General features: G+C 37.4%; 1 protein-coding gene across 2 annotated transcripts; it reads right to left on the minus strand.

Annotated features, from left to right (window-relative positions):
• Positions 1 to 336: 336 nt before the first annotated feature.
• On the minus strand, positions 337 to 12,285 carry LOC112049191 (cytochrome b5). Of its 2 annotated transcripts, none has more exons than XM_024086988.2 (4): positions 12,064 to 12,285; positions 6,872 to 6,960; positions 5,564 to 5,674; positions 337 to 602 (listed from the first exon to the last, which is right to left on the minus strand). In XM_024086988.2, exons 1-4 carry the CDS (start codon positions 12,178 to 12,180, stop codon positions 524 to 526), a joined length of 396 nt encoding a protein of 131 aa, XP_023942756.1. In that variant the 5' UTR covers positions 12,181 to 12,285; the 3' UTR covers positions 337 to 523. The 2 variants fall into 2 exon arrangements, with proteins under 2 accessions (XP_023942756.1, XP_023942757.1); XM_024086989.2 differs by having other exon boundaries at positions 337 to 599; positions 12,064 to 12,282.
• Between the last annotated feature and the right edge of the window lie 408 nt (positions 12,286 to 12,693).

Genomic DNA, 12,693 nt, shown 5'->3' on the forward strand with positions numbered 1-12,693 from the left:
AAAGAAAATAATAATTGTTGATACAACCAAGTTAGCACAGCCATTCGTCTTTAGGCGAGATTTTAAAATATGTACTTACTAGTTATAGGCTTAGCATTAGATAGCAATTAGGAGAAAAACAAAACTGTCACTGGAGTTAAAGCTAATCTTTGTTTATAAGCGGATAGGGGAAAAAGTGAAAACAAGAAACCAGGGGCAAATTAAAATGATCAGACACTTATTAACCGTAATATAGCTATCGTTAACTCCAGAGGACAATACTGTTGATTCCGTCGTACACCAATCTAGCGCATAATACCCGTACGGCCGATGACCTGGGCTCAACTCAAGGCAACCGTTGAATTTGAAGGATAAGGGGATTTTTAGACATATTTAATATCTATTAATACATCTCTTTCAATAAATATATCTGTCCATTAGAATTGGTTTAGAGATTAGTGTATCTGTGTACATAGTCGTGGGCCAGTGCGCGGGTAGGCGCACGCCACCAGCACGGCAGGCGGCGCGGGCCCGGCGCGCGACACTACAAGAACAGGAACCGGTACAGCACCGTCGCGGCCACGCCCAGCAGCAGCGGCAGCAGCCACGAGCTCCACGAACTGCTGGCGCCACAGGGACAACGTTACACGCACTCAATATTCATATCAAACAAAACAAACAGCGGAGGCCGGAGTGCCACACCTTCATTTGATACCAGCCTGTGATCATGTTACTTGTGAGAAAGGTAGGCAACTGTGAAGTTTGCACTTCATAGCTCTAGTAGATAGGTAGAGTTTGGCTAATAAAAGTATAGACTAAATACGCCCGGAATATGAAAAAAAAAAACAATCAGAAGCCGTTCCCGAAATTATAGTGCTTGTATTGGAATAACTCAATTTAAATGCTTTAAATTAAATTTTTACATGCTTTTATTTATTATCCGGGCGATTTTAGTCTACTCTATGAGCTAAGAATTTGTAGCCAAACTCGCAAGCAACGAAGGTCTGGATAGCACAGGCTCTTAGACAGCTGTATACATAGGTATGTATACAGCTGGTTCATATAGTCGTACATATCAAGATGCATTATTTGATGAAATACACAGTGTCAGTGAGCCAAAGCCATCGCCTATAACAGAACAACACTTCGCACTGCACGCTAATTAACATTACACCTACGCGCTACGCGTATCATCTGAAGTATGAATGAAACCTCGTGTTGTCTACAATTAGTGACAACCTCAGACGAGTATTTACTATTTATTCCGAGCTGACAACCATTTGCCATTCCATTCACACCGGAACAATGTTCGTTGGCGGCGGAAACATGAAGGCTTGGTAAAAACAAATGCTACTCCTGTTGCTAGTTGTTTGTGGGTAGAACAACTTAACATTGGCTATTATAGGTTCAATTGCCAGCTGGGATCAAATTAAAATTTAATTTATATTATTTTAATTGACTCTCTAAGGTCTCTAATGTATTTTTAACTTCCTATGTTTCAGGTGAATATTTAACAAATCTCGACGGTATGAGGCTTTGTACACATGTATTCTGTGGCTTTAGGAAGCTAAGCTACAATGTCCAATGGTGTACTCGTACATCTGTCTACGTGTGTGTGTGTGCCTATGTAACTTTTAAACGGCTTAACCGATTTGAACAAAATACCTATGCAGCATCTAAGTCTTCACAAAACTTAGTTCCTATAAAACATTTGGACCGAAACGTATTTTATTAGTGTTTTCTTTAAATAACTTTAACACTACTGTACTGTATGTACCGATCGACTGCTCTTAATAAAATAATGTACTTAGGTAGATACCTACCTACCATAAATTTAAAATAAGCATTACGTAAGTTGGTACTTACCTAATGCTTATTTTAAATTCATGTTCTCATTTAGTTTCACGTAGGTATAAATAATGTTGTGTAAATGGCATACGTAGACAAAATTATTCGTTTTTCATGCAAGCGTAATGTTGCCGGGTCAACATAACGGTATACGAGGAAGTAGCCTATCTTCATTTACCTTTTTTTCTTTTTTCATTAATTTACATTTGCCTTTATAACCGACTATAGTAAAAAATAATCAGTTTCATGCTTATTGTCTAGGTTTTAGGTATAGATTTGTGTAACACTGGGGTAGTCAAGCACCTATTAGGGTGGTAACTGGTAAATACGCCTTCGTCATTATCATGTGATTCAAGCTCAGACCAATTACCATAGGAGCTGCCTCGCTATATAGACGTTACCCCTCAGTGTATTGTCAAAAGAATAATATTATGATCACGATCTAACGTGTTTATTCAAACTGTGTCTATAGAATCGATGTTTCATTGTATTAAAATTACACGTGTGAGTGTTACAATTTAAATTTATAGTTGTGTGTAGTGTAAGGACACAGGATATATTACTGGTGTTAAATATTATCGATGTGTGAGTTTACCTCGTCCGGCATCCCCATTAAAAACGGTGAATTTGAGTGCAATAGAAGTCCAAAGAAACTAGCTAAGTAATAGGTAGGTATAAAGGTTCGAGTATATATTTACTTATGTCACTTGAACCACTTAATTTAACATTTATTCAAAAATTGATGCGAGTTGGTTATCGAACCCTAGACCTCGCTTAGCAACATTTACACGAAAGATCGCCCTAAGTGGGTGTTAGGTAAGTACATTAGGTACTGTGTTCAAGTTGCAAATGTTTAATTTAGCTATACATATAGTGTTATCTTATCACATCAGAGATCATGTCATTATTTATTATGCAATCATATAATGGTTATGATAATATTTAATGTAGGTAAATACTATTTAGATTTACCTAAAACTGTCAGGCGAGAGCGACGGAATTTACGGCAATTTTCAAACTATCTTTAACTAAAACTGAGTAGGTACCTACTTAAATTATATGTTTATCCTGTAGCAGAGTCCAACCTTTATTCTGCCTATGGTGTTACCAGCGTAAATCCCTCCTTGTGAAATTATCGGGAAACAACCTTTACGCTACAGTAGGTGCCCAATATCATCCAGAGCCATTGATTCGTGATTGAATAACAGACATCTATGAAATAGGTATGTTGTGTATTTTATGCGAAAATTTCAGAAATTCTCGTAAGATGAAAACCGTTGAGCCGTCTACGGTTCCGTAGTAAAAAAGGAACACTTATAGTTTCGTCATGTCCGTCTGTCTGTCCGCGGTTTAGCTCAGACACTGTTAATATTTAGCATACTAACACCCAAGGTATAGTAGTTGGGTTATAGTTTTCAAACTTTATTTTTTATCATGTGTAACGAACGCATCGACTGCTCCAAATATGCCGATCGCCGAAAAACGTTACAAGCAAGCCGCTCGAGGGTGACGTACTAATTTACAAAGCAAAAATAATTCTATATACTACTATTAAACGTGACAAGTGATCAGCACTTAGAGGCCCGTGGACGCGCTATTACTACAACGAGCTGGTGATATATGTGATTACTTAAAGTTAAATAATAAAGGAAGTAAGTAAATAAACTAGCTCTAACTAGAATTTAAAATAGGCCATAGGACCTAATAAGTGTGTGGTGATAGAAAAATATGACACATGGGTCTGCGTAACATAGGAGGATGTTTTAAATGGTCGAACAAAACATTGAATAAATAAATAAGCCATTTCCCAATAATTAATTTATTTTTGATTACAGTACAACAAAGTATATACATATATGTGAGAGAGCACCGTGGAATATGATGTGACTAGCGCTACGCCTCTACCACAGCGTTCAACTTAGCGTTACAAGTAGCCTACATTGTATTGCACACTTCTACAACTACCGCGTAAGTATAATAGCTACTACGTGTACCTACTCTAAGTCTAAGTGTTCATTTACACGAGCAGCAACTGCCACCGACGACTGCCGCCGAGACGTCGGCGACTGCAGTCGTCAGTAGCAGTTGCTGCTCGAGTAAATGAACACTAAGAAAGTGAACGCTGCAACACGAACATTTCATAAATACTTAACAACAGAGATCACTTTACTAGCACGTTCTACAATAAATATACATTATTGAATTGTGTTACTTTAGTGAAATAAAAACATATAATAATAATCATAAAGGGTCTACAGTTTTCATCCAAGAGTAAAAATTCCTTAAAACCAACACATAATTATAGAATGTTATAGTGATATAGGTACTATTAGTGTTATTTCCACCGAGCTATTATCTGACAGATCATAATATCACTATCGTAGAAATATATAGTTTATTAAGTACAATAAAATGGTCTAAAAGCAGTAATGGAATGGCTCAACCTAAGTCGTTCAATAAAAACTAAAAATTGTGTCCATCCACGCTCCTTCTGTAGTATACTAACTCGGCAGGCAACTGTGGAGGAGCTCAGACTGTCAAACTTTCAGGTTTTATAAAACCACGAAGGCCGCCACATACCGACTCTAAATCTAATATTACACAGATCCATGTGCCAGTGTATAGTGTATACGTACACTCGAATGATAATAAGTTTGAATACAAGATATTCGCAAGTCACAAGTGTACACAGATAGGTACAGATACCGACGTGCGTCACACTCGCAGCCCACAAGCGACACTCAAGTGAATACTGAATGCTTCTACAAGTTCAAATAACCTAACTCGATCCATTTTCTTGTTACTCTACATATATTGTATAAATCGTAGCAAAAATATGAATTAAATAGTATGAAAGTATTAAGTAGGTATAATATTTATGTGTTTTAAAACTGTTTGCATGATAGAATGCGTGTAAGTCAGAGTTTTATATTTGGTACATTCGCTTCTATAGTGATGTTACAACTAAAACGAAATTTACGATCACGGCACGTGTTCTACGATATTGCAAATTGTAGAACATAATTATCATGCATTATAATAATTATTTGTTATGACGTCAGTATATTTGTAATGCGTGCAACCACGCGACGAGTGCGATTAATTAGCAAACTTTTAGTGAACAAATAACTAAGTAAGTAGCCTCTTTTTATTCGTAACATCACTGTCTTGTCTTAACTAAAGGTTTTAGCATTTGTGCAGCGACCCGGTGCCATACGTGATTGCCACAGATAACACTACAGTAGAAGGTCAACAACAATACACTACTTATATAATTAAGTAATACATACTTATTTACTTATTTTAATATGTATATATTACAGTAAATATAATGATAGCCGCTTTTGAAAGTTCCTTCGAGTCATGCAAATCATCATTATTATAATTGGAATGGTGGGTGGTTTAGTGTAAGTTATAACTATAAACTGTTTACAGAAGTTAGTAACTTCTGTAGTAGGACACCCTGTATATTGTGTTATGGGGCTGTACCGTAGGCGTTATGTTCGAAGTACGAACTGTCTCGGTGAGATTCATTTTCAATTGTCCTGTGTAAGTAATGAGGTGTGTATTTGATAGTTACGCAGTTTCGATGCTCGCCTACAGATCGCAATTCTCGCGCTTAAACGAATGTGAGGAGGACTACAAGTGCAAGCGCGGCGCGTGTGCGGTGTGGCGCGGGCGGTGACGGTGACGGTGACGGTGACGGTGACAGTCTAGGGTCTAGGCGACTACGCACTTGCCCTGCTCCTGCTGCTGGTCGTTGTTCCACTGCGGCGAGAAGGCGGTCTTGGACTGCGTGCGGTCCGCCTCCACCAGCTCGCCGATCTTGTACTTCTTCATCAGCGATCTGTCGAAGTGCCAAAGCTAATTAGAATCAGCAACAGCCTAATTAGCTTGCTTCCTGCAGCATAATGCTGAGTCACTCGGAGTACTTTTGTAAAGCGGCAAAGACGTACCGCCAAGCGATTTAGCTTTCCGGTACGATGCCTTGTAGAAACCGAAAGGGGTGTGGATTTTCATCCTAACCTAACCTAACAAGTTAGCCCGCTTCCATCTTAGAGTGCATCATCACTTACCATCAGGTGAGATTGTAGTCAAGGGCTAAGTTGTAAAGAATAAAAAAAAAAGCGTGTGTCATATATGCCAATCAAACCAAAATTTATCTAGTTTAGGTATTGCAGAAAAATCGAATACAAACTATTTAGTTGCATAAGTTGAGAATCCAGCATCACCTCCAAAACTAATCGACAGTGAGGCGAATAACAAGTTTTTAGCTAACTGTAAAATCTTGCTTAATCGGTCATATAAGTTCATAAGAATAATGATAACACAATTGATAAGGGAGCGTTACAAACGAAACCTTGGATCGAGATTTGTTTTGTTCGACGTCTACGACCTGAATATGATTAGCATGAATTGGTTAAAACAGGGAAGGCCATGGAACAGTGATCGTCATGTACGTACTGTACAATACGTCGGTAAATTTTATCAATATTAGGTGAATAGAGCAATGCAATCATTCTCGATAATACCACTTCAGTTTGGATGTGTGCCAAACTAGCTTAAAATTTACTCTGAATTTCGGATCATATTATTTCTCGGGCCACAGCAATTCGTGTGACTCAATATCAGTGGTTTGACTGGTAGAGCTGTCGTGAATGATGTCCCGAAAATTAATAGTAATATCGAGGAGGTCACTGAAGAGCTCAGAGGATAACACTCAGCGAGGCCGATAAAGTCAAAAGGGTTGCCAAGTCTGAAGTCTGATTCGATCGCAAATTTCCGAACCTAGTCAAAGGTTCATCTTAAGAACTTAATTAAAGGTAAGTTTCTAAACGTATCGTCGGAAGTAAGTACAACAGTTCGAACTATAACTGTTGTTGTTTGATGATCTTCACTTTATCGGCGACGCTAGGTGCAGAAGGAAGCAGCCCGACCTCCAGCTCAGAACGTGAGTCCCTAGTTTATAGATAGATCTTCATAATTTTTCAGCAGCACCTCCTCGCCACCGGGAAGCTGACGTGCAAACACATGAACGTGTTACCTCGCATCGGAGCTGTGGCTGACGTCTTCGAAAGGCTCGGTGGCGTCCTGACCCGCCATCTCCAACAGCACCTCCTCGCCGCCGGGATGCTGCCGTACACAAGTATACATTACATACACTGAACACAAAGAAGAAAAAGAATATATAGGTACTGAGATTATTTTAATGATTCCCTAAATTGTTTTCTACAAAGAATGTTGAATCTCCTCCAACCCTGATCCTGTACGGGATTATGAGTGAAAAAATATACATACAAGGTGACACTAATATTAAGTGTTTAATAAAAAAAACGTTCGATCGATTTTAATCAAGCGTTTTAAGCACATTCGGGCGAGATTGTATTCATTCATCGTTGTAACGTTGTGCTGGGTGTTCACAACAATATAGACTCAGTGTGGTGTGCACAAGGTACATACTCGTAACTAGGGTAGGCAGCATACGTAAAATTAAAAATACATTTCTTCATTAGGTACAACAAATGCTCATTTGCAAGTCACAGGCTTTTAATTAAAAATAATGTACAATATGGAAAATATCTTCTCCAATACAAGTCACACGGACATACAGAGCAGGCATAAGTATATCGACCGTTATTGTAAAAATATTGAAGGAACGATTGAGAATAATGAATGTATTATGAAGCGTAACGTATGGATGGTAAGCATTATAAATAGGTCGGCGTTCGGGGAATAATACTCGTGGTATTCGCAAAGAATCCTACACGGCATGAATGCGGAATACCGGGCGAAGTGGGCGAAGTGGGGCAGTGATGAGGCTGTGCGAGGGTGGCGAGGTCGGCATTCGCAATAACCCCCGCCATAGCACGCATAGTCCCGACCTGCCGAGCATTCCGCATCTTCATTCCGATGATCTATTAGATTATATTAAGACTTGTGTTTATTGCTTGGAATAGAGCAAATGCTTCACATCCCAGACAACCTATCAGTGCTAACGTTATCTAACTAGTTGTTTGTTTGTTTGTTTGTTTGTTTGTTTGAACGCGCTGATCTCAGGAACTTGGTACTGGTCCGATTTGAAAAAATATTTCAGTGTTAGATAGCCTATTTATCGAGGAAGGCTATATATATAATTCCCGTTTACCTACGGGAACGAGAACCACGCGGGTGAAACCGCGCGGCGTCAGCTAGTTTCATATACGTACTATCATGTACTTATTATTATTATATTTATATTTATACTTATTATATTAGTAAAGAGCAACTGTTGAGTTTCTTGCCGGTATCTTCTCAGCAGAACCTGCCTTCCGAGCCGGTGGTAGAATCTTTACAAATAGTCAACTGACGTGTCAAAAGTGCTTGTAAACTGAGCCTAATTGAAATAAATGATTTTTGATTTGATTTGATTGATAAATGGTGTCAGTACATGTACAGTATCTCAGAACTCCACAAGATGGCGTTATAAGATCATAGGAAATAAAATAGAAAAAACCGAACAAGTGCGTGTAGGTTCCGTAGATTAAATTAGCACTTTAATTTTAAGACCTTAGCGATCGCACACGGCGCCGCATCGCACCGGCGACCCAATTTTTCGACGTTTTAAGTATACTTATGTACATAGACAAAAATTTTACTTGTTTTCTTTCTATACAAACAGTGGCAAGAACGAAATTGTCCAAGTTGAAATTCCAAACTTTGCTAACCCCTTCTGCTTCTTGTCTTGAATTTATCAAGAATAACCACATGCATCAGATCTAACCGTAATCTATAATATAATAAAACTGTAGGAGGATTCTGTATTACTATTATTATTGGGGGGCATTATATGTATGTAATCTTATTTATTATTTTTCATCATAGCATTTGATTTTTAGTTATTTTTTTTTTTAGATTTTTTGTCTGTCTGTCTGTCCGTGTTTTTTGTTATTCGGGCATCACGCTGAAACTACTGAAACAATTCAAATGAAACTTGGCACGGTTTAAGATACGGAGAAGGTTCTAGGATACTTTTTATTGCGAAAATAAAATAAGAAGGGTGTGAAATAGGGGTTGTAAGTTTGTATGGAAAATCCTTCATTTTTAGAGTTATAGTTTTAAAAATTTTTCGTAAATCATGAAAAAAATACGATATATAATGTAATTAAAAAGTTTTCACGCGGACGAAGTCGCGGACGTCCGCTAGTATTTAATAATTGTATTGAATGTGATGTGTTTCCAGACTTGAACTTTACTTGACTTGAAACAGTAAAGTAATTCTATTGTTTAAATCAGATGGTACTACTGGCCCCATTAATTAACGACCGGTATCGGTCATTACCTTCAGTAAAATTTTCGACACTCATAAATCAGTTACTTAGTTGTTTTAGTATCAATAATCTATTGTACAGTACAACCGACGCCGACGCAGGTGTACATTTACATTAAAATTCGTACATCAGGTATGCTATGTGAAGGGTGCTTGGAATAAAATTGCGGCAGCGGTGCGGGCGTGGTGCGGCGCCGGTGCGATTTTTGCCTGTGGTAACGAGTTGGACGGCCTCCGTAGCGCAGTGGTATGCGCGGTGGATTTAATGAGGGAGGTCCTGGGTTCGATCCCCGGCTGGGCCAATTGAGGTTTACTTAATTGGTCCAGGTCTAGCTGGTGGGAGGCTTCGGCCGTGGCTAGTCACCACCCTACCGACAAAGACGTACCGCCAAGTGATTTAGCGTTCCGGTACGATGTCGTGTAGAAACCGATAGGAGCGTGGATTTTCATCCTCCTCCTAACAAGTTAGCCCGCTTCCATCTTAGATTACATCATCACTTACCATCAGGTGAGATTGTAGTCAAGGGCTAACTTGTTAAGAATAAAAAAAAAAAAAAAAAAAAACGAATTTGCGGTGCGGATGCGGTGTCGTGTACACGGAGTCTTATAATGCACAAAAATACGGATAGCGATACCCCACACTATTGGATAGTGGATGGATAGAAGAGAAAAAAATCATTCTCACCTTTTGCATGTAAGGAAGGAACTCTTAATTTTTTTTTTATTATTTTTACAGAAGAAAAAAGAGTAATACAGTTGATTTCAAAAAATAACTCCTATAACTAACAATTCATATTATCGGACGCCCGCGACTTTGTCCGCTCTTAGACCTCTTTTATCCAGCCCTTACAGTAGTGTCGCTGTAAAAATGGAGTAACTATTTTATTATAAATTAAGATAAATAGTCTACTACTTCAACTTGAGAACCTCCTCCTTTTTGAAGTTGGTTAATGAACGATTTATATCAAAAAACTTCATTCCCTTTAAAAATGAAAAATGAAATTCAAAATTATTCCACTAATATAATATACTTTAGTGGTAGAATTTTGAATTTCATTTGTGCGACAAAAAGTATCCTATAACCTTTTATGTATCATGGCGTCAAATCGTGCCAAGTTTCATTTAAATTCATTCAGTAGTTTCATCATGATGCCCCGTTAAAAAAATACAAATAGACACATTTTTGGCTTCAGTATTGAATATACAGGGTTGTTGGGAGCATTTCCCATAACTCTAGGGTTATATTCTTTAAGGAAAATTAATTAAAAATGTCTAAGGAACATGTGTTCTATAATGAATATTTTCAGAGTAAAAAATATTTCTTTTGTAAATTGATCTTAAATTGTGGCTCTTATATCACATTCTTATACTATTATGACCTAGCCAAACTTATTCATTGATAAATATCATGAAGTAGCTTACTATAGTGAAGTGTGGATTGCCAATTTCCTAGTTATTGACAATCATAACACTATGATTACATACATACGATTACGATTTTAAAATGCAAGGATAGATAAGGGTGTGTGTTACATATATTATAGGGATAGTCGGAATTATTTGAAATACTTTGTACACGAAAACATAAAAAGATATATTTCACTTACCATCAGGTGAGATTGTAGTCAAGGGCTAACTTGTAAAGAATAAAAAAAAAAAAATAACACTGTAGTAGTGGAAAAACATAAAACTAGTAGAAAAAAATTGACTATAATTATTGTATTATACAGCCCTGTAACAATGTCTCACGAATACAAAGTGTTTTGTAACTTTATGCATTGTATTATTTTATTTTAGAATGAGACTCGTTCTGTTTAAAAGAAATGCCTTTTGTATGGCAATTCAAATATATAATAAAGTTCCAAGTTCGATCACAGAATTGACTTTTCCTGCATTTAAACCTGAGATTTAAACGTAAATTACAAGAGTGGTTATTATTTCATTGTTTTTACTCTACCAAAGATTTTTTTAATTTTAGCTGAATTACTGATAAATCAGATTACATATGTTCTTCAATGTATTATGGATAATAATTACTACTGCAAATTGACTTATTGACATTTTGACATTTATTTTATATTTTCCTCAGTCGCTATTTTCATTCTTTATATCTAATTTTTGGACTAAATATTTTTTCTTGTGAATAATTTTTAATTAATGTGTATAATATAAGTACTATTGTAAAATATTGCTAAAAATTTGCACGATGATTTACTCGGTAAATTGTGTTGGAAATCATACCATTATTGTAAGATCTATTTGTAACCCACAATTTGGCAAATAAATTATTATTATTATTATTATTATTATTTACAAGGTTAATATTTTAATCAGCATATGAATGGAAAGTATATTGATTTAACTAAAATTGCTATGAGGGGAAGTTAATTAGTTCAAATGCAGGAGCTGGTGCGGGTAGACTGACGGGCAGACCCACAATTGAGGCCAACACACCAGAAATTGTTTAGATAGTAGAATAATTTGTATTGGAAGATGCCTGGAAGAACCAGCTTGTAGCAATGATTGGATGAAAACATCATTACACATTTACACTTTGAAATGCTAAAATTGTAGGGAGTAAAGTAGAAAGTACTTAAACAACAAGTTTCATCTCAAGCTGACACTGCTATTAAAACAAACTATTTAGAGTGTCTTTCCAAAATTGTCTTTCTCATCTATAAGCCTTATATTCTAAATCATAAATTGCCCTTTGATCTAGCCCGCTACCATGAGAGTTTTATTTAAGTAACTTAAAAGTGCTTGATAAACATGAATACAAGTACAAAATGTTTGCCCGTCAACAATTCATTTAGAATGATAACAGCGACGTGTCCGCTCCTGCCCTTTACACAAGACGCAAGTTAATAAATTAGCCAATACTAATAGTAATAGCCATCGTGACGCGAGCGGGCTACGAAAATCACACTTACCTCGTCAAGAAACTTGGTCACGTCGTATACGCCATTGTGAATAATAAGAATCGCGTCTTCTCGCGAGTTCCGACACTTTAACTCGTCCCTAGTGAATAATTTGATTTCTTCGGTCATATTTATAAAGTGAACGAATTCTAATAAAATAAAATTAAAACCACGTCCGATTAAAATCACAAAGCAAACTCGACTCCACCACACCACATCCACAGACAAACGTCAAATGAAGCTCGACTCCGACTCCACAATCGGCTAGTGATGGTTAACTCGAGTCAACTCGAGTTGGGCGTAACTCGAATCGTTTCGAGTTGAATTCTCTCTAACTCGAGTTAACTGACCTGATGGATTGACGCTGGTTCCCTGGGAAATGGGGCGGGCCCTAATGTGGGACGCTACATGCGTCGACACATTAGCACCGTGTCATATCAGGGAGACAGAATCAAGACCGGGAGCCGCAGCAGAAAAAGCTGAAACCGGTAAGTGGCTCAAGTATGCCTCTCTGACAGAGAGTTACATATTTGTACCTTTTGCCGTGGGCCATGGAGTCGCATGCCAAAAAATTTTTCCGTACCATTTCACCGCGGCTAGTTGCCTCGACTGGTGACAGAAGGGCTGGCTCATTTTTTGCGC

The sequence above is a fragment of the Bicyclus anynana genome, chromosome 4 (genome assembly GCF_947172395.1).
Source record: "Bicyclus anynana chromosome 4, ilBicAnyn1.1, whole genome shotgun sequence".
Classification (NCBI taxonomy): domain Eukaryota; kingdom Metazoa; phylum Arthropoda; class Insecta; order Lepidoptera; family Nymphalidae; genus Bicyclus; species Bicyclus anynana.